General features: G+C 35.7%; 1 protein-coding gene across 17 annotated transcripts in view; it reads left to right on the plus strand.

Annotated features, from left to right (window-relative positions):
- Positions 1-27,686, plus strand: part of LOC117572593 (potassium voltage-gated channel protein Shab) — a 77,538-nt gene that overhangs the window by 27,367 nt on the left and 22,485 nt on the right. For all 17 annotated transcript variants that reach the window (XR_007955078.1, XR_007955077.1, XR_007955079.1 and 14 more), the window contains exons 3-4: positions 16,564-17,029; positions 18,924-20,469. Coding sequence is in view for 14 of the 17 variants with exons in the window: in XM_052005755.1 (XP_051861715.1) it covers positions 18,931-20,469 (1,539 nt within the window). In the remaining 3 variants the exon portion in view is untranslated. The remainder of the gene's footprint in view (positions 1-16,563; positions 17,030-18,923; positions 20,470-27,686) is intronic.

The raw sequence follows: 27,686 nt of genomic DNA on the forward strand, positions 1-27,686 counted from the left end.
TTTTGTGATATATTAAATTTATATGTTTAAAGTTAATACTACTCAATGACGTATATTTTGTACTACACGGTATATTTTAAATGTAATATTATATCAATATACCAAATATAGCCTTTGGTATATTTTTGTTATTTTTATGATAAATTACTTTGGTATATTTAGCTTTCTTACATGTTTTTTTTTGTTACTTTTATTAACAGCTGATAATTTATCATAATTAATTAATTAATTTGTTACTAAATATAAATTTAATTTAAATAAATGAAATAGTAAGATAAAATTCACTCTTTTATTAGCACCTCTTCTCTATCTTTGTCTAAAGGGTATTTATGAGTTTTGCTCATTCAAATTCCGCTGCAATCTGCTTCACATTTGGCGGCAAGTTGCAAAAAGCTGAAAGAAAAGGAAGGAAAACTTTTTTGCCCAACAATTTCATCCAAATATTTTGCTGGCATGTGATTGCGTCTTCAGTCAGGTAGTTTCCCCTTTCTCCCTCCCCCCTTTTGTTCGCCCCGTCAAACAACTCAAGCGCGTTAATTTGAAGGCACTTCAAAAACAACTGAGAAAAACTGAAAAATGAATAAGAAAACAACGACGCGGCGAGCATTTGGCAATGTTATGACTGAGGAAAGACGGAGATGAAGGGGAAGGAAGGGGCAACAACGTTAAGGGATTTAAATGTTGGCGCATTTATGTTGTCAGTGGACTTGTCAAGCACACGAGCAGCAGTTGGTAATGAACAACCAAACACAAATTTCAATTTTCTGTTTGGCAATTGGCCCAGTTCTTCTCAGTGACAAAAGCTGGAAAGAGGGCGGCTATACTCGTAACACAAACAATATGTTTGTTTATATATAGAATTAGCGTCAATTAAATGTGTCATATGCAGTTTGGGATAAGCATTAATAAAATTAGAGATAATTGCTTTGATTTCATTTACATTTTTACAGCCCAAAGAATGTTCGAGTTGTGTTTACTTTTGCCGCTGTCAACATTTTATTTTAATTTAGCAAAAAGCCTGTCTCAAACAGCGCCAAAGAAATAAAAATCAATTAAAAGCAATTTTAATAGAAACCAAAGTGTTGAATCAACAAAAAAAAAAAAAAAAAACGACAGCGGCTAAAACAAAAAGGAAACGAATAGGAAAATGGTAATGGAAAAATGAGGAAAACGGGAAATATATCTATTTTTTTTTTTTGTGTTGTGTGTTGCTGTGTTGCCTGCTTTTGGGCTTGTTGCCAAAAATAGCAATAGATATTACATTTTAGCCAAAGCGAAGCCGCAACGGGGCCAGGAAATGAGAATTCAATACAATAAAACTCATCGAATTGTATCATTCAGTCAGCTATTGTTATTACTTTTGTTGTTGGCTAAATTAAAAGATAGATAACAAAAGGAAAGGCGAAACGATACGAAGCCACACACACAAAACAAACTGAGGTCAGTTGTGATAATAGCAGCAACAACAATAATAACAATAATAATAACAATGCGAAGCGTCAGCAATAAACGAAATTAAAAATCTAATAAAATATACTTAGGTTGGCTCCCGAAATGGATTATCTTTGGCTTAATTAAGTCAACTCGCTGGCCATAACAATGAATGATTGTGCCACATGCCGCATGCCGCAGAGCGACCTTCATTTGTTTGCCACTCTGCTGTCCACAGTTAATTTGAAGTTATGTGCGTTCTGATGTAACCAGAAACTGAAACTGAAGCTGAAGCTGAATCTGTTGCAGCCCCAAAGGGCAGAGGTAAATCAGCGCAAGGACAAGGACTGAAAGCCTCTCAGGTGCACAAGTCCTTCCCATAGTTGTAAGGGATGCGACGAGTCCTTCGCCCCCCGCAGCAATTGTTATTTAACTTGTAAATAAATGCCGTTTGAAAGGTCTTAACACTGTGACGCAGCCTCCAGCAAAGCTTGAAGAGCGTCAATGCACCGCATCAACCACAACACGAACTTGAGTGCTGTTGCACCCAGTGATGTTTTTTTTGGTTTTGCGTGTGTGTTCCTGTTTCCAATTTTTCATTCAGTAGCCGAGAAAACTTCCCATGCGCGCACGAGAAGCACTTCGGCATCGAAAGCAGAAAGTAGGTCGTCTGCTTTTTGGCGTACAACTTCTAACAACCTCATTACGAGGTGTACAACCAAAACTGATGACGTCATTGGTTGAGCTCTGCGCTTTCCCTGCTCATTCGCTTCTTGTAAAGCTGCGCGTGGCCTGCCTTCCTCCCCCGTCATAAACAAGACAACAAACTGGGCTAGTCGTGTTTCCGGTTCACACAGAGAGAGAGAGAGAGAGAGAGAGAGAGAGAGAGAGAGAGAGAGTGGGAGAGAAAGATGGAGAGCTACTCCTGTTTTGCATATGCCAAAATAGTTGACCTCAAAATGTCGAAGCTAAAGATTTGGCATTTATCAATTGCTTATCAATGGCAGCGGATCGACAGGACACAAGTTCACAAGCGCAAATTAAGTCAGCTAGTAAGTCAGCAACACACACAAAAAAAAGGTGTTCACCAGCGACAGGACTGGAAGGACTTGCGCAGAGCAACTCAAAGAGAGACCGAGAGAGAGAAGTTCGGGTGGCAAACGAGGATTTCAGTGTCAATGTGTTGACTGGAAACAACTCGAACAAAAGAAAACCATCAAAAAGAAGGGAAATTGCAGTAAACAGAAGAAAAGCGAGTAGCCAGGACAACAACGTGCTCTTCAATTGAGCGGGAGGAGGGAGAGGAAAGTGAGCAGCAGAGGGTAGAATTATTATTATTACATATTTGCTTTCATTGCTTTCCATTTTTGTTTGTTTCCTGCGTGTGCCACACACTCGCTATTGTTATTGTTATTATTGTTGTTTTTCTTGTTTTTGTTCTGCCCCTTTTTTCAGTGTATATATATATTTTTTTTACGATTGCTCTTCAGGCAATGAGGCAGCCATATCCTATTTCGAAATCTTGTCCTTTGTTCGCGTGTGCGACACAAAACAAAATCTTCACTAATCGCATTTGAATTTTTCACAATTTTTTCTGCTGTCAAATGAATTTAATTTCATTTATGAATAAAGCAAGTGGAAAATCTCGCTTATAAATTTTTATATATATCTTTTTTTTGGAGGCTACTTAACAACGCCTACCTGACTGCCTACTTATGTAAATGGGAGCTCTGCTTTCTTATTTGCATGCAAATCAGCAGCAGCAGCCGACAGTTTCACGTTACAATATTAAATTACGTATACGCAGCGTGGGGGGTGGGGGGTAAAAGTTTACACTATTCGTGCAAATATTGGAAAATATGCGGACCAAACGAAATGTTTCGATTTAAATTTTAATTACAAAGAGATTTGCAAATATTTGCTGCAATCTGAAAATGCAAATTTGCTTTTTATTCCTTTTCATTTCATATGAAATTCATTTATCATAATCTACGCACTTTGTTTCGGTTTATACAAAGTAGAGGTAGTAATCACATTTTGTAAGCTCATTTGTTTTACATTTTTCGGTCTGAAACTGACAAAGGATTTTCCGCTGACATCCAGGATGTGGTCTCGGCTCGTCTCCTTTTCTCTTCTTTTCTTTTCCTTTCCTTCACGTTTCTTCACTTTCACAGAGCATTTAGTCAAGCGTTTTTTTGGGTCCTTGTCCCTCATTATTATTGTTATGAATTTCAATTTGTTGTCTCAAGGCCAGGAAATTAAAGCGCCCCGAAATATGCGCAACACTTTTTGCGCCACTTTTCCTCTCCACTCTCCTTGCATATACGCTGCGTATACGTGATATGTGTTTTAACGCTAAAACGAGGGATTTTAGTTTGATTTGGTTTTCAATTTCCTGTTGCTTTGTGCAGCTTCCATGGAAATTCATTAATTCTCAACTAAGCTCTTAAGCCGCCGGCTTCGTTCGTACACAAAAAAAAAAACATCGACTGCAAAATGTATGAGAATATCCGTTTGAAAGCTGGCGCAAATTTTATAAATTCCTTTGCTGTTTAAAGGGAGATTTCAACTCTCATTGTCCTTGTCTTTAAGGCAGCTTGTCCTTCGCCTCACTTTCCAGATCAGCGCATTTTGCAGAAAGCCACAAGGCAGAAGCGCGTCTCGCAGTTGGAGACAATTCACGTTCGCACGCATTGCGAAATCGCTCACCCATATCCAAATCACATTTACATTTACATTTACAAGCCAAGGCAAAGTCTTGGTCTTAGTCGCCATTTGAGTCTCAGCAAGGGGCAGGCAATTTATGCAATTGTTTTAAGTTGCTGGCCAAGTGCCAAGTGGCCTAAGGTCTAATCCAAATACAAATACAAATACACAAATACTGCAACCAATACCAAAGTCAAATGTACAAATATTGCAAATAAATAAACACAAATCGAGAGAGCAAGAAAGAGAGAGAGAACTATTCTCAGGATGACGTCACTTGGAAAAGATCACAACGAAGACGTCTTCGTTTTTTTTTTTTTTTGGTATAAACTGGTTCAGATTGTTTTTGTATCTCTGCTGCTGGGGTAAACAAATTGGCTGCGTGCGCTCATCGATTTTTATGAGTTCAAAGATTTACTTCGTGCCGCATTCCTGCACATCGGGCACCAACAACAACAACAACAACCTCAACAACAACGAATGTTGCTAGCAAAAATTCAACATGCTGAAAATTTTTGCATTCGTATGCCAGAAATCGGAAAAATTAATGGCGTAATTTGTTGGTCGCACAGCGGCAACAAAAAACAAAAACACAAAAAGTATAGAAAGCGAAAGAATGAAAAATAATGGAAATAAAGCAAATTGGTATGCTGCAGAGAGCAAGCAAGCAAGCAAATGGATTATCCTGACTGCACAAATATCCAACAAACCAAGACGTTTTTTGATTTCAAATTGTAAGAAGAGAATGCCAGCTAAAAGAGGTGTTTAATAGTTGATCAAACAGTAGCAAAAGGCTTAATAGAACTGTCAACGAAATACGAAATTTTCAACATTTGTTAAGTTCAACATTAAACCTAATATTTGATAATTTAATATTTAAAAAAAAGTATATAATAGTAGCTAGAAGTGTGTTGAGATTGGAAATATGTAAAAATTGTTGAGCACAACATTAACCTTTATATTTAGTAGTAGTAAAAGTAGCTTGAACTGCATGAGAAGACTTAAAAAAATTAAGAAGTGAAAAGGAAATTTCGATCATTTGTTTATTTGAACATTGATCTGAATACTTAACTCACATCTATGGAATATTTACTCAATAGTAGCTTACATTGGAAGAACAGCATAAAGAAAACTTACAAAAAAGTAGAAAATTTTTAACATTTATTAAGCTAAACTTTAAAATGAATATGTAGAAACTATATATAAGGAAGAAGTTAATAAATCTTAGCCAAGAAAAAGAGCTATTTAAAAGTATAAGCACCTGCAAGAAAAAGTTTAAGAATACATTCAAGGAAATATGCAATTTTTTAATGTTTTTTGGGTATAATATTAAAATTAATATTTAGTAAGAAAATATCAGAAAATGGAAGCTTACATTGCACAAACAGCCTTATTAAAAAGGACAATAAAATTCAAATATGTTGACATTTATTAAGTTTATCATTAAGCTGATTAATTCGAAATTGAATATCTAAACAAAGAGATAGAAGCGAAGAAAAATAAGTATATAATAATAGCTCAAGCTACAATCAAAATCTTAATTATAATATCAAAGTATCTAAAAAAGAATTCGTACTTTAAGAAAGGACAACAAAAGAGAGCGATCAAGTAAAGGGAAATTTCGACCAATTTTTGACATAAAGATTTAACTGAATATATTGAAATTAAATATATAAATATAAAAGCTTTTAATAATAGCTTAAGATACGCAAATACTTATGAAAAGTATCAATTAAAAGGGAAATATTTAACGTTTACTTCACTATTAAGCTGAAAATTTAGAATACAAATATTAAATTAAAATTAAATCATAGAAACTTAAAATTAAGAAAGTTTTCAATGAAAAGTTACATCTAGTTAACAATAAAATATATTTTGCCTTTAGTGAAACACAGCATACCCATAAAATAGTCTTCTACAGGGTATACAAAGATAGAACGTGATGTTGGCGAAGAGGAAGTGCTCTCTTGATGTGTATGCTGTTTTTCAATGCGGTTAATTGCCAATTAATTTGCAATTAAAAATCAGCTTTTGATATAGTTCCAATTATTGCCCAGAGTACAATTTGAGCTTACACTTGGCGCTTGTTTTTCGTGTTTCCTTTTTACTATATATATTTTATCACGTGGCACGTGGCAACAACATTTATTGTACAAATCGCAGTTTGACTAAGTTTGACTTTTTCTCTTCATTTTGAATGGCAAACTGTCACGCAATAAATCTGAGGCAGCTACGTGAATTTGGCAAACTAACTAACTATACTTTATATATATATATTTAGATGCCAATTAATCTTATACTCATTCATTCCAAGCCCAGCGGGCTGCATGGAATTTTAAGTGATTTGCAGCCGCGGCGGCCGCAGATTATTTATTTATTTACGAGTTCCCAAATAATTGCACAACAATGGGGAAGACTCGAGATGAAACCAAATGAATTCAGTTTTACATTAATAGATGCGGTTGTGGCTATAAATAAACGAGCAAGCGACTTGGCCAGCATTGAACTTACATGACTCGAGGTGAGTGGTCGAAGAGGGGAGAGGAGAGTGGAGAGGGGAGGAGGTGAACACACCGAAATGCGTGTTGTTGTTCTGTCAGACAACGCTAAGAGCCATTTATCATTATCAAACGCTGGCAGCTGAAACATTTCATATGACATCAAATGTTTCAGGTGTTTCACACGACACAAGTGGAGGAGGCGAAAGAGAGAGAGAGAGAGAGATAGAGAGTGAGTGTGTGAGAGAGAGGGAAAGATCGATGGAAGGCCATTTGATTAATGTACTTACTGCGCATTTAGAAGCAATAGTGGATAAATAAATAAAACAAAAGCAAATAATGCGAGAAAACAAAAAAAAAAGCAATTCGAGTGCATTATAAATATTGTATACAACTCGAGCCATCATTTGTGCCAAAGGTGTCTCTCTGTGTGTGTGTGTGTGTGTGTGCGTGTCTACGCCTTATTAGGCCAAGCACGCACAGCAAACAGGTTGGCCAGACAGACAGATAGATAGATAGGTAGATAGGTAATCGAGTGAGAGGCGAGAGCAATGGCCATAATCGAAAATCAATAATCCATACATATATGAGTTATGGCCACCTCGAACGTTGAATGACCCGAAAGCGAGACCAAGACATGTTTTGCTCAGTCTATGAATATTTAATGCGATAACTGCGCTGTTGTTCTGTTGTTGTGTTGTTGTCCGGACAACTGAGAATGTCTCCACGACATTTTCATAGCATACGCCCAGGCGCATATTAATTAATCTCATACGAACCGCAAGCAAACGCTTCAAGCAAAGACCGAAGCAACAAGCCGCCGCCAACTTGCAACAGGCCACAACACAAAAAGGTTAATGACACACACACACACACACGCATACAGAACAGCTGACACGCCTCTCAATACAGACTCTGACAAGGGTCTCTCTCTCTCTCTGTCTCTGTCCCTCTTTTAGTAATGAATGTAATCAATTTGTGTGTTTGCCGCTTGAGCAAACAAACTTTCCTTCTCACGAAATCTGTTTTGTCATTTGATTAACTTGAAATATTTCTCTGCATATTTAATTAATTATGCAAAAGTTTTTCATTACTTTTTTGCTCTTTAGCGTTATGGATAAATCTCTCAGTTGATGGACAAACTTTTAATTAATTTACAACACAAAAGCGCATTGAGTTTTTGGGTAAATTTTAAATGTTAGGCAGCTGAATTTTTTCGCTTAATACCGCAATTTTTAATTACTTTCAAAAAAGTTTTCTACTACGAAGAATTTATATTCTATTGATTAACGTTTTTACTTAGTGTGACCCTTTTTTTGTAACTGAATTTGAAATATTTGACTAACTACTTAAATTATCACAATTCTTAATAATATTCTACATTTTAAATGCAAGAATCGTCGTTTAATTCTACAATTTTTAATTACTTTCCAAATAGGTTATGAATGCATCAAAATTTAAATTCTTGTCGATCAAAGTTTTTAATTTAGCTCTTTAAATAGTTTGACTTTTTTTATTAAAAGGGATTTCCAAATACTTTATAAACTATTCGAATTATCCCAATTTAATCCCCCAATTTTTATTTTTTTTAATTACTTTCAAACGTATCAAAATTTAAATTCTTATTGATCAAAGTTCTTAATTTAGCTCTTCAAATAGTTTGACCTTTTATATTAAAAGGGATTTCCAAATATTTTATGAACTATTCGAATTATCACAATTCGTAAACATTATTTAACATTTTATAAATGAAAATCGTTATTTAATCCCCCAAATTTTAAATTTTTTTAAATACTTTCAAACGCATCAAAATTTAAATTCTTATTGATCAAAGTTGACCTCTTTTATTATAAAAGATTTCCAAATATTTTATGAACTATTGGAATCATCACAGTTCTTAACAATATTCAACATTTAAATAGAAAAAACTTTCCATTTAATTTCGCAATTCTTCATTACTTTCATAAAAGTTTTGTGCCAGCAATCATTTAAATTCTTATTGATCAAAGTTTTTACTTAGTGTGACCTCTTTTTTTTCTGTGACTGAATTCAAAATATTTAATTAACTATGCGAATTATCATAAAGTTTTTTATGGCACAAACTTTTTGAGAGCTTTTGTCGAGCTCTCTCAATAAATTACGAATTAATCTAATTATGCTGTTGAAATATTTGTGTGTCAAATTTATTACATTACTCGATTAATAAATCATTTGACATCTTAAAGCTGCGTAGTTTGAGTTTGCCACATTTAATTTGATTAAAATTGTGCTTTGACATTTTGCTTTTATTTTGCTGTTGCTATTGATTTTGTTGTGGGGCAGCGAGTGTGACTGCGACTGTTGCTGAGATGACGCCATGGTGGCATGTGGCATGTGGCATGTGGCACGGGAGACTCATAAAAACCGCAAAAACCGCTGAGTAACTCAATAAAAGGCTAAAACACGCAGCACACGACAGCAACTTGCAAAAATATGCTCCACAGTTGCTGAGTGCAACAATTGTGGCGCGCATAAAACGAGAGAGAGCGAACAAAAGAGAAAGAGAGAGAAAGAGAACACATTTAGCAGACACTAAGAAAACACACACACACACATAGAGTGTTATCCCCGCCCACTTGGCCAAGGCCAAGTTGGGCCAAGTTGGTCAAGATGCTTGCATGCCAATGGCCAATAAGTCGAGCTCGCACGCAAAAACCAAAACAAAAGGCGAATAAAAATTGGTGTTTGAAAATGGAAAGTGTGCAAAGTGTTTAACGAAGTCAACCTGAAAGTGTTCGCTGTGTGTGTGTGTGTGTGTGTGTGTGTGTGAAACTTTCTAAATTTGTTCGAATTTTGGTCGTGGCCGCTAACTAAATTAGAGCAATTGCCAATGGCAGGCAAGGGTCAGCAGAAGCAGCGACTGCGACTGCGACAGAGGCAGCGGCTGAGGCAGAGGCAGCGACTGAGCGGATGTGGTTGTGACCGGAAGTGGTTGGGGGTGAGGTTGAGGGCAGAACAAGGAGCAGCAAACACACACACTAATACACACACACACTAACACACAGAAAGAGGTGTACATGACCAAAGGCAGCGACTTAAGTGTTGAGGTTAACGCTGACGCATTTGCAGAGCCAGAGAGCGAGACGAAAACCGAAACCGAAACCAAGACCAAGACAATAGCAACAACAACAGCAACAACAACAACAAATTGCACAACAAACACACTTAAATATAAATGCACTTGACTTGTGAATTGTTTGCAGCGGGCCAACAAAACAAAATGACGCCATAAATTTCAGTCGAACGTCGACAGCAAAACAACAAAACAAAACAGCTAAACAAAAACAAAAACAAACGTGAGAGCAATAAATGTTTTTCCATTTTGCCGAACAACACTGACACGCTTTTCCATTGCATATTTGCATTGCATTTGCCACTTTTCGGAGGCGCCTCCCTTGCTATGCAAATGTCTTCGCATTCAAAGTCGCATTCGCATTTAGCAGCTAAGTGGAATTTTGGCACTTGAAATATGTCCTCTCTCTCTATGCACTCTCTCTCTCTCTCTCTCTCTCTCTCTCGCGCAAAGTATCAGAGGGAATACATTATATCTGTCTACAAAGCTATTCTTGGCCCACAACTTAAGGCCATTATAAATAGCACGCTTACGACGCTAAATGCCTTCTAAGCCAACTCTTGATAGTTATTAAGCACTTGCCATCAATATGCTCACACTTTATATATACTTTCATACATATTCTTTACATTAGCTTGCTAATTGTTTATTCTGATGAGTTTGAACTACTTTTGAGACGTATCTTTTTGTTGCAACATAATTTCTAAATCTTAAACTTAAATAATAAACTTACTTTGCCTACACTGAAAGAAACTTGTCAGTAGATAAAGGTTCAGCTCTCTCTGTCTTTTATTAATATTATATTATATTTTAAGGTACCTCTTGATAGTTGTTAAGTACTTGCCATCAATAGCTTACACTTTATATACTATATATTAATACAAATTCTTTACATTATCCCTTTTGAGACGTACATATTATTTGCAATAAAATGATTTGTGGCGTTTATTTGCATTCAAAGTCGTCTTTTCCTTGCATTTTGAACACTTGTCTTTGGATAGAAATTTATAGTTCAGAAACTCTTTTGCTGCTGCCGACATACATTTAAAGCTAAGTCTTGAAAGTTTTTCAGCACTTGTCATCAATATGTTGGGACTTTATTTATATTTATATATTTATTTATATTTCCTACTTTACTCTGCTTTTTGGTGTGTTTAACTTACTTTTCAGTCTAACTCAATATTTGCAATATAAAAATGTAGACGTAATTCTTAAATTCCAAATGAACTCTTACTTTTGCTAGACTGAAACAAATGTCCTTTGGGTAAACATTTTTAATTTTAGAATCTATTTTTAAATACCAATTAAGAGAAGTCTAGAAAGTTGTTAAGTAATTACCATAAACATATTTGGACTTCATATATATAAATATATTCTTACTTACTTGAAAGCTATTTCCATTTTCAGCTGTATTTCAACTATATTTGAGTCAAATATTAAATTCGATAACTTTGCAATAAAATGTTGAAATTCTAAAAACTCTTAACGATTTTTATGAGCATTGCAACTTTCAATAAGAAAAACTTATCTTTAGATAAAAATGTATTGTTCAAGAATTCTATTTTAAATGTCTTTCGAGCTAAGGCTTAAGTGGTTAACAACCATTAGCATGTTAAGACTTTGGGGCTAATTCTTCTAATTTTATTTCCCACTACTATTTCGTACTTTACCTAGATTGAAGAAAGTCGTCTTCATATACAAAATGTATAGTTTAAAAGCTTTTACAAATACCTTAAAAGCTTATAAAGTTGTAAAGCATTTGCTGAAGAAAACTAGACTGATAGATATTTATAGTCTAAGAACTTTTTCCACATATGTTTTTATATATATACTTTTCCATTGGGAGCTAATTTTTTTTGATTATTTGCAATAAAATGTTAAAGATCTAAATATTCTTAACGATGTTTATGAGCATTCAAAACTAACTTTAATTTAATTGAATAAACATTTCATTCCATAGAAACTTATAATTTGAGAACCCTTTTTTAAATGTCTTTTAAACCAAGTGTATGAAATAATCGATATATATTTATAATTCAAGAAGTTTATTCTACTTTCACTTTCAATATTCTTACTCAATTTAAAGCCAACTTACTTACGTCTTTAGCCTGTTTTGGGGCTAATTGTTTTCTTTTTTGTTGTTCTGCTGTGTTTACATTTTCTTGGCCATTTTCAATTAGTGTCGAATGGCCAAGACAATCATTAATCATCCCCTCCCCCCCACAAATACGAAGCCGCATTGCAAAATTTTTAGCTATGTCATCCGAAATTGGCTAAGCGTGAAATTGCTAAGCAGCTTTTTTAATGGCTCTAGTTGAACGTCTTGTTAATGTTCCTTGTTTGCGGACACAAGATATTGTGTGTGTTGGTGTGTATGTGTGTGTGTATGTGTGTGAGGAAGGGGCGTAACCTGAGACGCTGTCCACTCTCACATATTCAGCAAAGAAAAAAGAGCAGAGTCCAGAGTCTTGGGACTCCCTTGGGGCATTATCAAACTATTTATGGGCAATTAAGTCTTCATTTTGTAATTTGTGCATACGTGTAAGCAAATTATGTCTAAGATTTATGAGTTGATGTGACCCTTGTGTACATGTGTGAGTGTTTGTGTGTGCGAGTGTGTGTGTGGGCGTTGCAGTCATAAATTCAAGCGCCATTATCTTGGGCATTTTATGACAAGGGATAAGCTGTCAAATGGAATTACGCAAACGCGCGGAGCAAGCCAAGGTCTTTGCTTGCCTGCTTGCTTGCCTGGCTTATTAAAGTCGCAAATTAATTGCAATTTAACATTTACTTTCGCTGTCAGCCAAACAAATAAAACAACAGCTATAACAAAAGCCAAAGCTGACACGCTTTCTCTCTCTCTCGCTCTCTCTTTCTCTCAAGGCAATTCAACAGGTTCCAAGGTGAAGTTGGCCACTTGACTTGGGTGCCACACACACTTGCCACACGCTGCAATTCGCAGCACAATTAAGTGGCAAGCCAGAGGTTAACATGTTGCATGTGGCAACAACGCAGCCAATTCTTTATTTTTTGCATGCAGTTTATTTTCATTTTGCGCGCCAAATAATTGCATAAAGTTTTTCGCAAGAAACACGCGACTTATAAAACAGAACAGAACATGCAACGTGCCACATGCAACAAAAAACGCCCCAACAATGTTGTCAAAAATGCGCGCGCTTTTCCACGATTACGATTTCCATTTCCATTTGTTACTCGCTCCAAGAACTATGCTAATAAATAACAATTTAACTCAACTAAAGTCAAGCAAAACTATATAATTTACCATAGAGCCAATCATTTTGTCCTTGCATGCAGGACGAACAAACGGAGGTCCATTTCAAAATGAAATACTCAGGCAATGCGGTCAAATGCCTGCACACGTCACAATAAACTACAGAGAGGGAGAATAATGTGGCGAATTATTAACTGACCAACTAGTTGCTTACACAAATATAATTATTCGTTTCTAAAACAGTTGTAGTTCATTTAATGCAGTTAATTATAAGATTGGATTAGGGCAAATATTTGAGTAATTAAATAACATATTATTTAAAATAATGTAATCAAGTCATAAGATAACATTTAAATGAACTCAATTTAAAGGTTAGCACTTTTCAAACAAACGAACCATCAAATCAGGATTTCCTTAAAAAATATAAAAAAAAAATAAATAAATATTTATAATAAAATAAAATTCCACTAATGAAAACTTTTAAATACATAAGGAATTAACTTGCTAAACCATGATTACCATTGTCGAGAAAATCATGAGTCAATTATTAAATCAAACCCTTGAAAACATTTGCATAAAAACATATAATATTTTTCAAGATAGGCAGCAGAGTTGCTTATTATCATATAAAATGAAAAAAGTTGAGTCAATTGATGAATAATAATTAGAATTCAAAACAAACTTTTACTTTTAATTGACCCAAGTGAAGCAAATGTTTTCAATTATTAATTTTTGATTGTTTTGTTTCTCTTGCTTTTGATATTCTTCTATTATATTTCCTGCCTGAGTTTATTTACTTTTTCACTATTAAAGAGCTTTTCGCATGGTGAAGTTTTGGTGTAAAAACTTGCATTATAGAACTGCATCATTGAAGCAGATGCATTTGTTAAAAATAGTTTATAAGCCAATTTATATTCTCTAAAAAATATGTTGCATATGCGTTTGACAACCATACTAGTGTTCACTATCAATAAGTATCGATAGTTCGATAACATCCTTTTTGAATTTAAAGTCTCTTAAGCTCTGCGCACGACGCAACAGGCAACTAAATGCAACTACTTTATATAGTTTCAATGCTTTTATAAAATCTCTGTTATATTCAAATTACATCAAAATAATTTATATATCTTTTTTGTTGATCTATTTGTTATGATATTATTAGCAATATTCATTGATAAGTACATTTCCATGGAACTAAATCTGACATCACAATTCAGTTCTCCAAAAATTAACTTATTAATATATTTACTCGTAAAATATTCTTCATTCAAACCATAATTAACTAAGGAAAGATAAGCATACCAAAAAAATAAGAATTCATGAAAACAAGCAAATATTTCGCGACTTTAAAGCAGTGGACAATAAGTTTGCCCCACAAAAAGCGACAATTCCAATTGAAGCACCACAATCATAAGTCAGCATCGAGTCAAGGTCAATGCGGACTGCTTTTTTTTTGTGTCCCTGCATTGTTGCTTTTGCGGTTTATGTGCACATTTAGCAAAATGCTTAATTAACATTTTATGGCCAATTGACGGAGTGCGCAAACAGTGCAAGCGAAAATAGCTTGCAAAAACGTAAACGCAAAAAAAACCTTACGCTTATTACAATGCATTTCCGCTTGGCGTAAAAATTCAAATTTGATTTCAATGCGGCAGAAAATGGGAATTAGGCAAAGGCCAAGTTAAAACAAAAAACCAACGCGAAATAAAACACAATCGGTTTGCGAGGTTTGCACGTATTTGCCGACCCCAAAAATAGCCACCACACACATACATACGTACATACGCATGTGTGTCAATGTGTGTGTGTGTTGAGTGCGCGAATTTAAATGCAAAAAAAAAACAAATAAGAAAGCTGCAACCGGGTGTACTCGACTGTGAGATACCCGCTACCCATTTTTAATAAAAAACAAGTAAGAAAGTTACAGTCGAGTGTGCTCGACTGTGAGATACCCGCTACCCATTTTTAATAAAGGCAAAATATTGCGGTATCATTTTCAAAATATACCGAAAATACTAAAAAAATACTAAAAATATACCAAATGGTATATTTGGTATATCGATATAGTACATCATTCAAAATATACCATAGACGGCACAATGTACCAGATTGTCGGCCAAAGCAACTCAGACCCCTAGTAAGTAGGCGTTTTTGCCCATACAAAAGTATTTATTTAATAACTTCCACAATTATCTGATCGCAACCAAATTTTCAGAAATCATAACTACTATAGTAATTATTATATATACCAAAATTCGTAACTCTAGCTTTAAAATTACGCTTGTTATTCGATTTTTTTGATTTGCGGGGGCGGAAGTGGGCGTGGCAAAAATTTGAAACAAACTTGATCTGCGTGCAAACATAACAAATGCTGTCGAAAAAAAATTATAGCTCTATCTCTTATAGTCTCTGAGATCCAGTGTTTCATACGGACGGACGGACAGACGGACAGACACACAGACGGACAGACGGACATGGCTATATCGTCTCGGCTGTTGACGCTGATCAAGAATATATATACTTTATAGGGTCGGAGATGCCTCCTTCTACCTGTTACATACATTTCCTGCCGGCACAAAGTTATAATACCCTTCTACCCTATGGGTAGCGGGTATAAAAAATACTAAAAAATACTAAAATACTGAAAATATACCAAATGACATATTTGGTATATCGATATAGTACCGCATTCAAAATATACCATAGACGGCACAATATACCAGATTGTCAGCCAAAGTAACTAAAACCCCTAGTAAGTAGGCGTTTTTGCCCATACAAAAGTATTTCTTTAATAACTTCGACAATTTCTATCCGATTGTAACCAAATTTGCAGGAATCATAACTACTATAGTTATTGCTGTATGTACCAAAATTCGTAACTCTAGCTTTAAAATTACGCTTGTTATTCGATTGTTTTGATTTGCAGTGGCGGAAGGGGGCGTGGCAAAAATTTGAAACAGATTAAGTTGATCTGCGTGCAAACATAACAAATGCTGTCGAAAAAAAATTATAGCTCTATCTCTTATAGTCTCTGAGATCTAAGAGTTTATACGGACGGACACACAGACAGACAGACGGACATCGCTATATCGTCTCGGCTGTTGACGCTGATCAAGAAGATATATACTTTATAGGGTCGGAGATGCCTCCTTCTATCTGTTACATACATTTCCTGTCGGCACAAAGTTATAATACCCTTCTACCCTATGGGTAGCGGGTATAAAAATTGTGCGCAGCCTTCGGCAATTGCAAATTAACCACAATAAATAAGGGACCAATGCGATGGGGTTGACCTCGTTTGCCAGGTGATAACGACGACTGCACTATGAATATTTACCGTAGAATAGTGACTGCAGTTGGCAGCCCCAAAAAGTATGCTATAGAAATTGCATTGCGTCGCTTATCGTCATCGCTCTATCTTATCTTCGGACGTCAACAGCTATTGATTTATTTGTTGTGAATGGGCCGTGTCAATAGCAATACGAGCTTATGCAAATTTATAGAGCTTATCTTAAATGTCTTTTGATATATTTGCGAATAATTCAACTTTATCTCTCTCTCTCTCTCTTGGTTTATCTTTGCAGCTATCTCGCAGCACAGACAAACAAGCGTAGCGTATTAGAGCGTCCTTTCCCATACAAATGCTGCCAATAAACGCCTAAAATCAGCCCAAATAATAAGCCCAAAACACAACCAGAAAATAACTGTGATCATAGCCTAAAACACGCAACAACAATAACAACAACAACAACAACGACCAGCAAACCAGCAACCAGCCAGAGGAAGAGGAGACAATGAGAATGACCATCAGAAGCCGCTAAAGAACTCAAGGAACTCTGAACACTACTCAAAAGCAAATCGAGAGCCAAAAGCGTGCCACACTCACAATTGATGCCCAATTTTACTGAATTTATAGATCTGCAGATACTGTAAATACAGTAAATTGAAATCAATTGCGGAGAGCAAGAGCCAAGACGACGACAGACAATTAAGTGGCAAAGCAGGCTGGACGGTGGTGGATGTAATGACAACAATTGACGCGATGTAGCGGTGAGTTCTCTAAACTAACTATAACTAAGCACTGAGAGAAAATGGGTGCTAATATTGAAAGACAAAATTTTGAGTCACGTATGACACAACAGTGAACTACAAACACGAATTCTTAAATCAAGTATGAAGTTTGAGTTTCAAATTTAAGACTGTTGATTAAAAGAGCAATTAAGATTACATATTCATTTTTAGCATAATAATTTGTAAATTATCATGTTAACTCTTACATAATTATTTAAAAACAAATAGGAAAGGAATTATAACATGAATTTTCCACTGTGCTGGTATATATTTTTTCTCTTCTTAATGCTCTAAGACATTCTAAATGCTTTGAATAAAATCATAGTGATCTCCAGAAGACTAATTGACGTGAGAGAAATAGGAATGTAAAATATGAATTTATATTTTAAGCACTACTTCTCAATAACCCTTATTTATATTATTCAATAATCAAATTCTACTATTGAAGACTAAATTCCTTGTATCTCTCAATTCTCAAATTGTACATATGTTGCCTTAAGATAAATTCTGGATACAATTCGGGTACTTAGAACATTGAGGTCTCTCAGTGTGCCTCAGTATATATACTACATACTTGCCCTCTCTATAATACTGAAGAATATACAATAAGTATTTGAAACATAAGTATTTAAAACATGAAATTAAAATGTAAATTTCAAGAATTTGTGTTCAATAACGTTGAGTTTGATAATTCCCTAGATTTGTAGAAAGTATATTACACTTTTAGTTTGCGAACGAATATCTTCTTTTAGGATAATGGGTCTCTTGTTTTAGAACAAATTCTTTATTAATTTCATGTGCTTAAAAAGTTGATTTCTCTTAGTGTGGATACATCTAAAGACCCTCAGTTCAATGCCCTAGATTATTCAATAAATCCTATGTAAAAATAGTCTTGACAATCTGCAGCAGACTTATGGATAAGATAGACATAGAAATAGAAAATATAAAATTTAGTTTCAAGCACTTCTTTCAATAACTCTTATTTCTATAATTCAATATTAAAATTCTTCTGATGAAGATTAAAATCTTTAAATCCGACTAATGATAGGTAGCTCACAATTCTTGATTCAAATTTCTTTGTTTAAATTGTACGCTTAGAACATTGATTTCTCTCAGTGTGCCCCTCTGTGTAAATAATCTTGATAGAAAATATAAATTTATGTTTCAAGCACCTCTTTTCAATATCTCTTATTTCTATAATTCAATAGTAGGTAGCTCGCAAGTCTCGATTCAATATTCTTGATTCAAATTGTAAGCTTAGAACATTGATTTTTCTCAGTGTGTCCCTCTGTCTCATGCACTAGGATATATAATGAATCTCTTGGGTATTTACACATCTTGATAATATGCAGCAGACTTATTTATAGGAGAATTAAAGAGGACTTTTTCAATAAGATTTACTTTAAAAACAAACTACTAAAATTTTATGAATGTAGATTAATATACTTGTTAACGAACGAATATCTAATTTTACGATTGTAACTCTCAGTTCAGCAACCATTATATTTAAAATACATTCTTGATTCAAATTGTAAGCTTAGAACATTGATTTCTCTCAGTGTGCCCCTCTGTTCCATGCACTAGAACACTTAATAAATCTTTTGTGTAAACAATCTTGATAATCTGCAGCAGACTTATGGATGCGATAGATATAGAAACAGAAAATTTAAATTCTTGTTTCAAGCACTTCTCTTATTTCTATAATGCAATATTAAAATAATAGATAGATTAGATTGTAGCTCACAAGTCTCAATTCAATATTCTTGATTCAATTTGTACGCTCAGAACATTGATTTCTGTCAGTGTGGCCCTCTATCCCATGCAGTAGAATATATAATAAATCTCTTGTGTAAACAATCTTGATAATCTGCAGCAGACTTATGGTCGGCGAACGCGACAGGGACCGTGAGGCGGTACGCTGGGCAACGGGTGAAACAACACCGCTTCAAAACAATAATGGAGTGTTACAAATGGTCGGGCAATTGCATGGTGGACAGGCTGCTAGCCAACAGCAGCAGCAACAACAGCAACAACAACAACAAACTCAACAACAGCAACAGCAACAGTCTAAGCAACAACAGAAACTGCAGCAACAGCAACAGGAGCAACAACAACAACTGTTTTATCAGCAACACGAGACAACTGCGCGTGGACTGCAACTTGCGAGCACAGCCGACGGCGGCGATAATCAGCCCTATTACGATACAAGCGGTAATGTCGATTGGGAGAGAGCGATGGGAGCCGGTGGAGCTGGTTCATATGGTTGCATCGGCGGAGGTGTCACAGCAACTGGCGGCGGTGCTTATAACAGCAATGCATCTAATGCCATCGGCGGTGCTGTCCTCAACAATCGTCACCTGGATTACCCTGATGGCGGCCACCTTGCTGGCCCATCCGCCTCAGCAGCGGCTGCTGGCCATGGCCTGGGAGCAGCTAATACAGCTGGAGGATCGCTGCGACTCGTCGGCGTCGGCGGCGTCGGGGGAACGTCGTCGTCTGTTGGCACTGGCGGGGGCAGCACGGGGGCCATTGGCAAAGAAGTTCGTTACGCTCCATTCCCAGTTACATCACCAACGCATTCAAATCCCACAACTTCCCAGCAGCAACTGCAACAACAGTTGCAACAACAAATGGCACTCGGAGGTGGTGGTGGTGGAGCCGGCAGCGGCATTGGTGGTGGCAGCATTGGCGGCCCCGCTGGCAGCCTCGGCGGCGGCGGTGGCGGTGTTGGTAGTGGTGGTGTTGGTGTTGTCGGCGTCGGTGTCGGCGTCGGTGTCGGAGTTGTTATGCTGCCACAAACAGGTGGAGCAGGAGGTGGCTCTAATGCCGGCGGCATTAGCCACAGCAATACAACGGGCGCTCTGCAGCGGACACATTCCAGATCCATGTCCTCCATACCGCCGCCGGAGCCGTTCATGATAGCGCAATCGAAGCAAATGAACAGCCGCGTCTCCATCAATGTTGGTGGCGTTAAGCACGAGGTGCTCTGGCGCACCTTGGAACGCCTGCCGCACACGCGTCTCGGCCGGCTTAGGGAGTGCACCACCCATGAGGCCATCATTGAGCTGTGCGACGATTATTCGCTCGTCGACAACGAGTACTTCTTCGATCGCCATCCGAAGAGCTTTAGCTCCATTCTCAATTTCTATCGCACTGGCAAATTGCACATTGTGGAAGAGATGTGCGTGCTTGCGTTTAGTGATGATCTGGAGTATTGGGGCGTTGACGAACTCTATCTCGAATCATGCTGTCAGCACAAATACCATCAACGCAAAGAGAACGTGCACGAGGAGATGCGCAAGGAAGCCGAATCATTGCGTCAGCGGGATGAGGAAGAGTTCGGCGAAGGTAAATGCGCTGAGTACCAAAAATATCTCTGGGAACTGCTCGAGAAGCCCAACACGAGTTTCGCTGCGCGGGTAAGTTCAATCAGTGGCCAATCTATAACTACTCTATATATAATATATATCGTAAACGTAACCGTTTTAACCGTATTCCGTATCCGTTTGTGTCAATGTCAAAAGTGTCCAGCGTAAGCAAAAAAAAAAAAAACAAAATAAAAAATAACAATCTTTACCTTTACTCTCCTCTACTATTACCTGATCGTCTTCCTTGAGTTTAACCATTTAATGTTCTGTTTGAGTTTCAGTTTTGAGTTTGTTTTTCTTTTTTCGTTTCTATTCCTTTATTTTTACACTATCATATTTGCATTTAGCGCGGCATTTGCAGCACTTTGTAACATAAATTTCACTGCTCAGCAGACAACTCAAAAATTATAGTGTAAAAATAAATGCTGTACAAAACTTTACAAACTGCCTTTATCACAAAAAATACACATATATATAAGAATATATATAGACATTTATCATGTATAAAAAACCATCAGACTCTACGATGCCGACAATTTCGCTAATAAAAAAAGCTTTTGCGTTTGAAAAATGCTTGCACAGAACTCCAAAAAATAAAAGTTTGCGGCAGTGTTATCGATATATTCTATACATATAACTATCGATTAATTTGCTTTGTTCGTTCGATATTTAAATGGCTTTTTGCTGACGCCGCTGTAAATACATAATAATAATCTAAAATATCTTTATACAAGCTCAGAGATTGCCGCCAAATTTTTGCGAGAACCAAAAACTTGACTTTTTTTATGTTTCGTTGTGCCAAAATTTTTGGCGCCAGCTCAATGTTGTGACTTTGACACTGTAAAATATATACTCAATATATACTCCAACTTATATATAAATTACTTATATATATATTTACTTCTTCTATGCATAAACGCAACTCATACAAGCTCGCTATCTCTCTCTCTATCTCTCTCTGTGTATATCGATTGCTTTTGTGTTTGTGTCTCAAACAGCGTCACATTCAAGGGCAGCAAACAGAGTACAGGACACACTCATACAGGACTGCCAAACAGTTGAGGTTCACTTTCTAGTTCTCGTTATGGTTCTTGTTACGCGTTTGGCGTTCGCCACTTTAGGACTCTCGAAATCGTTTATTGACGGCCCCGAAGAGTATGCTACACTTTTTTTTCGTTCAATTGTTCTTTGACTTTTCTTTTTATGTTCACACTTAACACACTTTCTTCAACTTCCCCCCCACACACCCTTTTGAACTTCTAGTCTAAGCTCTTCAGTTGTATTTTTCTAGTCTCACACGATCGTTTGTTCCGTTTCGTTTTATTTCGTTTCGTTTCGTTACGTTCTATATTTACTCTATATATTTATCTATCTGTCTAAGTTTCTGTCACTAACCACGCGACGCCGTGACACCGACAACAAGTTGATCAATATTTAATTAGCAATCGCAAAAAAAGTAAATTGCAAACAAAAAAACAAAACCAAATTGTTTACTAATCGTTTTCTAATCTAACCTTTTTTTAATCACACACAGTATATGAAAAATTTTACATATATATATTTACTTATTATACATACTTTATATATCCTCTATATATACATATATATATATATATCAATTTTAATCTCATAATTGTTGATGATGATGGTGAAGTAATCTCTCTCTGTTTATCTCTAATGTCTTCTTACTCCAAAAAATGATAAACAAAACGAAAAATGAAAAAAAAAAAAAACCAAACTCCCCGTAACAATGTTTGGGAATGGGCAATAAGCGATATGACCAGGCGGCAGGTGTGCTGTAGAAATCCTCGAAAATATTGTATAGAGAAAGAACTCTGGGGAGAAGCGGCCAAAACGTGTGTTGTAATACATTTCCATTTTCCATCGAGGGTTTTAAGATAAAAGAGACCCATTTTTTTTTGTACTCTTTTAATCACTTTGCTTTGGCCTAACAGCGCAGCTCAAGCATAGAACTCTTCGAGCGTCCCTCGCTGACGCCGCACCAAATGCTGTTGTGCTGTTAGATGCCACGCCCCCTTGTAACATAATCAAGTCTCTAGCTATAGTCCACCCCATATATATCTCCACACATACTCACTCACACACACTCTCTCTCTCTCAGTTTAGTTTTTTGGCTTCAGCTTGTAAAATACAGCCGATAATTTGCCTTTGTCCCCCGACTTTAGCGAATGACCGAAGATGGAAATAATTACAACACATTTGGGTGCATCTCCTATAATTTTTCATTCGATTTTAAGTTTACTTTTTATTTTCTTTATGTACTTTTTATTTATCAAGCAAAAAACAAAAGAACTTTGTTTTTATTTCTTATTTATTTTTCTTAACCAAAGTTTGCATTGGCTTGGCTACAAATTTGGAATTAAAATACAAAAATTTATACAAAATTTGAGTATTTTTTTTTCCTCTAAGTCAAACCAATGCAAAAACCAAAAAAAAAAATAGCTTAACAAAATTTATGATTTTGTCATTTATCCAAAGGTAATGAAAAATTTCCAGAGTTCTTTGCCAGTTGTACTCTTAAACTTTTTATTTCAATTTTTCTTCAACTACTAACCAAAAGTCAGAAGAGAAAAGAAAAAATAACATTTTATGTTTTGTACGTTTTTATTTGTTTTTAATACTCCGCCTAAACACATCCTTTTTTATACGAAAAAGATAAATATGAGAACCAAAACAAAAAACAGTCAAGAGTAAAGAGTAGCACTTCGAAATAAGTTACTAATCTATAATACTATATACTCAGAGCTACTAAAAGAGTTTTTTTACCCACGTTGAAAGAGACAAATTCCAATAAACCAATACAAAAAAATACCAAAAAAAATACCCAAACTGAATGGCAAGAAAAACGCGCTCACAAGACAAAACACATTTGCCATGTACAAAAATCAAAAACAAACAAAAAAAAACATAACAAATAATTTTCTATATATTTTTACACGCAACAAAAATACAAATTCAAATTCAACTCAATGTTTTCTTGTGTATCCTTTTGTGTTTGATTTTGTGTTCCATTTTGTGCGGCACGATCCAAGTCTATATCTATATCCATCTATCGTATATAAAAATGGTACGATTCTCGTACTTGTATTTGATGTCTTGTTGTCTATTCTATTTGCATATCTAAAAAGTAACGAAATTTCCTAAATACTTTTATTGTTGTGTTTTAACGTATCCTTATGATTGATTGACCTTGATTGTTGTAACTATTGGTCTATTGGCTTCTTCAACTCTACCTCTAATCGAATCAGTCTCCAAAACAGACACACACACACACTCACACACACTCACACACACACACACACACACACACATACACACACTACTAACGTCAACGGTGCTTAAACTAATCTCAATAAACATTCATACTAACTAAAAAGTAGTTCCCTCTGCGAAATAAAATAGACAGAAAAAAATCTGCTCATTGTATATTCATTTTCGATTTCCAATTTTTAAGTTTCCTTCTTCGTTCTTTTTACCGAAAACAAAAACAATAACCACAAAGAACAAAAAACCAAAAACAAAAAAACAAATGAAATACTTGTATTATATCTTGAAATATTAACCCACCAAATTTGCTGCATTTGAATGCCTAGTATAGAATGATGTAGTCGGTTATACTGAATTCTATAGCCAGTTTGTATCGAATTTTGTTTGTTTTTTAGTGAGTCGAACAAAGTATGCGAACCAACTCGTGCACCCCGACCCCAAAAAAAAAAACCGAAACCGAAATCGAATCACAAAAAAAGAAAACCGATATCTAAACAACAAAAAACTCCACACAAAAACGAGCTACACACACACACACTCTCAACCGTATAGAATGTACTATATGAAAAATCAACTCAAAACAACTACAAAAGCCGGATCAAATATTTAGTGAGCTACTCGTAGAGTACTTTAGTGTAGTGCAAGACGGTGCGTCACTTTGGCCCTTGCTCATTTTTAATTGAAAACTCTCTCACAACCGAACCACCCGAACCACTTGAACCACCCCCCCTTACACCCCCAATGGCACCAATGCACACACAAATACACACAACTACACTGACACTTTATACACAAAAAATAAAAAAGAAAAACAATTTAAAGTCGATGCCCACGTGGCGTATGCGCACTTTTCTAGTATAGAAAACAGAAAGCAACTGGAACTATCGAATGTTTTTTCATTTACCCATAATATTTATGTATGTATTGTATTGTCTTGTATAGCAAATAGTTTTGTAAGTCGAATACTATATGTGATATACTATATACTCGTATGTATTATATATACTCGTATTTTTTGGTCCCCGACCTTCTCGCATGTCTTTTCGAATCACTTCTTTGTCACACACATTTTGGTTACGTTTTTTACTTTTTTGCCACATTTTCTACGTCCACCTTTGTGTTTTGTAACATAAACTCGCCATATTTTGTAATTCAAGTGGATTTAACCAATGACTACAGGGAAGTTAATTCAAATTTAAGCCTGACTTTTTCTTTTTGATTTTTCCACTCAGACGCTTCAGTGAGAATTTTTTGTGATTTTAAATATCAAACTATTATTTATTTTTGGCTTTTGAAAGCTTTTGTAACTCTCTCTTTTGTTTTTGGCACTGGCTGTTGAACAAATTCAAGATTGATTTTGATTTGATTTTGTAACTTAGCCTTAAAAGAAAATATATAGTATAGAAAAGTTTGCGTCTTCAAGCGATATCATCATCTTTTACTTTCAACTTTCAACCTGTCAATAAAAACGTAAAAACTCCCCCCGTCAAAAGCCCCCCCCACCACCCTCTCTCTCTCTCTCTCTTCAATCATGACTGAGCAGCAGTGGTAGCAGTTCCAAAATTCGCACCTGAACCTCAACACAAAATACAAAAAAAATAAAAAAAAGAAAAATCAACTTATTGTTTTCCAACCTCAAACATCTCTCTCCAATGCATTCTGTTCCAAATCGAAAGAAAAACTAAACAAAAAGTATTACAAATTATACGCATAACAAATCATCTTCAAGTAGTAAGTTGTACCCAGTGCTTCCCTGACCACACCCCCCACTCCACCCTTAAACCTTTAATCTGTGGAAAATTTGATTAACTTTCCCGAAGTTTGACAGTCAACAAGGACAGACCACCACTTAAATTGCAATCGATTGTGGCCAAAAACAAAAAGAAAACTAGTCTCCCTCTTTCTCTCTCTGTCTGTCTCTGTTTCTCTCTCTCTCTATCTCTCTCTCTCTCTCCCTCTTTGTACTATTTTCTCATCGTTTGTACTGCCCGAGCGCTTGAGAGCTGCTAAATGAAATAAAAGCACCGTTTTTGTCTTATACTTTGTTTGACTTCATTTTTGTGTTATGTGAACTTTTGAATCTAGTATGTTTATGTAATCATCTTTTCTTTCTTTCTTCGATTATCTCAATTTTCTTTTTATGTCCAATACGTATGTTTCCCCCCCACCCCCAACCACATACTACAAATATATGTATTTTAATATCAATCTCTAGCTATCTACTAAGTAGTTTCTTCGTCGTAGTGTGTCATTTGCATAAACTAAATTCAATAATAATAATCTAGCATTACTCCAAATACAAAGCCACCCCCCTCGTTCCACCCCTCTCGTATCGTACCATGCAAAATTATGTTCATTTTACTCGTAACAATCTCGTAATTGAGGCGAAAGTAAAAAGAGAAATATGCGTGGTTGCGTACAGTGGCCTACTATGGTAGATCTGGACACAGCTAAAAATGTGCCAATAATCTCACACACACACACACATACTCGTACATCTGCTCTACACACACACACACACATACATTCAGGTAGCATATGTGTGCGTGTAGATTACACAGACACAATCCAAAAACATGTTAAATAAACCAGCAAAGCAATTTTGTCAATTGTTTAAAAGGTTTTCCCAATTTAATGTGGTGTCCGCCTCTCTCTCTTTCCCTTCGAGTATAGTCTGTCTCTTTCCCTCTGTCATATGTCAGTCTCACACGCATACTTGCATACAACACACACTCTTACACACACACTCAGCCATAGACACAACCACAAAATACAGCGTAAGAAAATGTGACCTAATATGGCAATCAGACTGCCTCCTTCTCAGTCTCCCTCTCTCTCTCTCTACCCTTCTCTCTCTCTCTCTCTTAGTCTATTGTTCTCTCTTTCGCTTTGAGAGTGTAATTTGCTGGCATTGAAATTGAAATTGCACTCGTTTGCTGTCAAAACATTTTGACATTTAGCCACTTCAAAATGCAAAATAGATAAATTTGACCTCGCCCTCCGCCCCTTTGACCCCTTTGACCCCTTTCTTAATGTAATTTGCAGCTCGCAAAACTTAGACTTGAAATTGATTTATGTATTTTCTTATATTATGCATTGGTTTTACCACCCCCCTCAAAGCTCTGACCTCAAAATAATTGCACACAATTTGACTAATTCAACAAATGCTTTGAAACTTATAAATTTTACATTGATTCCCATGCATTTGCAATTATTTAATGGTTGTATACGTTTTGATTTTGATTTTGATATTCAATTAGTTTCGATTACTCATTTGACTTTTGACTTTTGATTTGGAATTTCCTTTTTAGTACTATTCGTAATTCCTAGCTCGTTTGAATCGAATTGAAAAAGAACGTTAATAAGTATTTGCATTGAATTTCCTTTTCTTTGTAATCGTATGCTAAAATAGTCCGTACTTACTTTTTGACCTTAACTCGTATAGCGTCATCTATGTGTACTCGTAATGTTTTCCAAACTTTAATCGACTCGTCAACTCTCTCTCTCTCTCTAACTCATACCGTAGGCATTTTGAGTTTCAGTTCAGTTTTATACTCATATTCAGACAACTCCGATTCAGACACACAAAAACGACAAAAAAAACAACGAAGAAACACAGTCAAAGAATAAAACGTTTGTTAATAATAATAACTGAGAATGAGAAAATGAAATGAAAAGATGAAAAAAATCGACTGCAGACCCGATGGTAGCGTCTCTTATTTATTAGGAGGAGTAACCCAATCAAGCCAATCCTTTACCTTTTGTCTCTGTCTCTACTCTATGCGTAGCTGGTAATTGCGTAAATGTCTTACGTTATTTTGTGTTACGTCATGTCTTATGTCCAACAAACACACACACAAACACACACAGAGATACACTTTAATAGAAACTAACTGATATAATAATAAAGCTGTCCATCTCTAACAAACACACCAACACACACACACACACATTTGACATGCACTAGCTCACAGATAAAC

Source organism: Drosophila albomicans, chromosome 3, assembly GCF_009650485.2.
Source record: "Drosophila albomicans strain 15112-1751.03 chromosome 3, ASM965048v2, whole genome shotgun sequence".
NCBI classification, from domain to species: domain Eukaryota; kingdom Metazoa; phylum Arthropoda; class Insecta; order Diptera; family Drosophilidae; genus Drosophila; species Drosophila albomicans.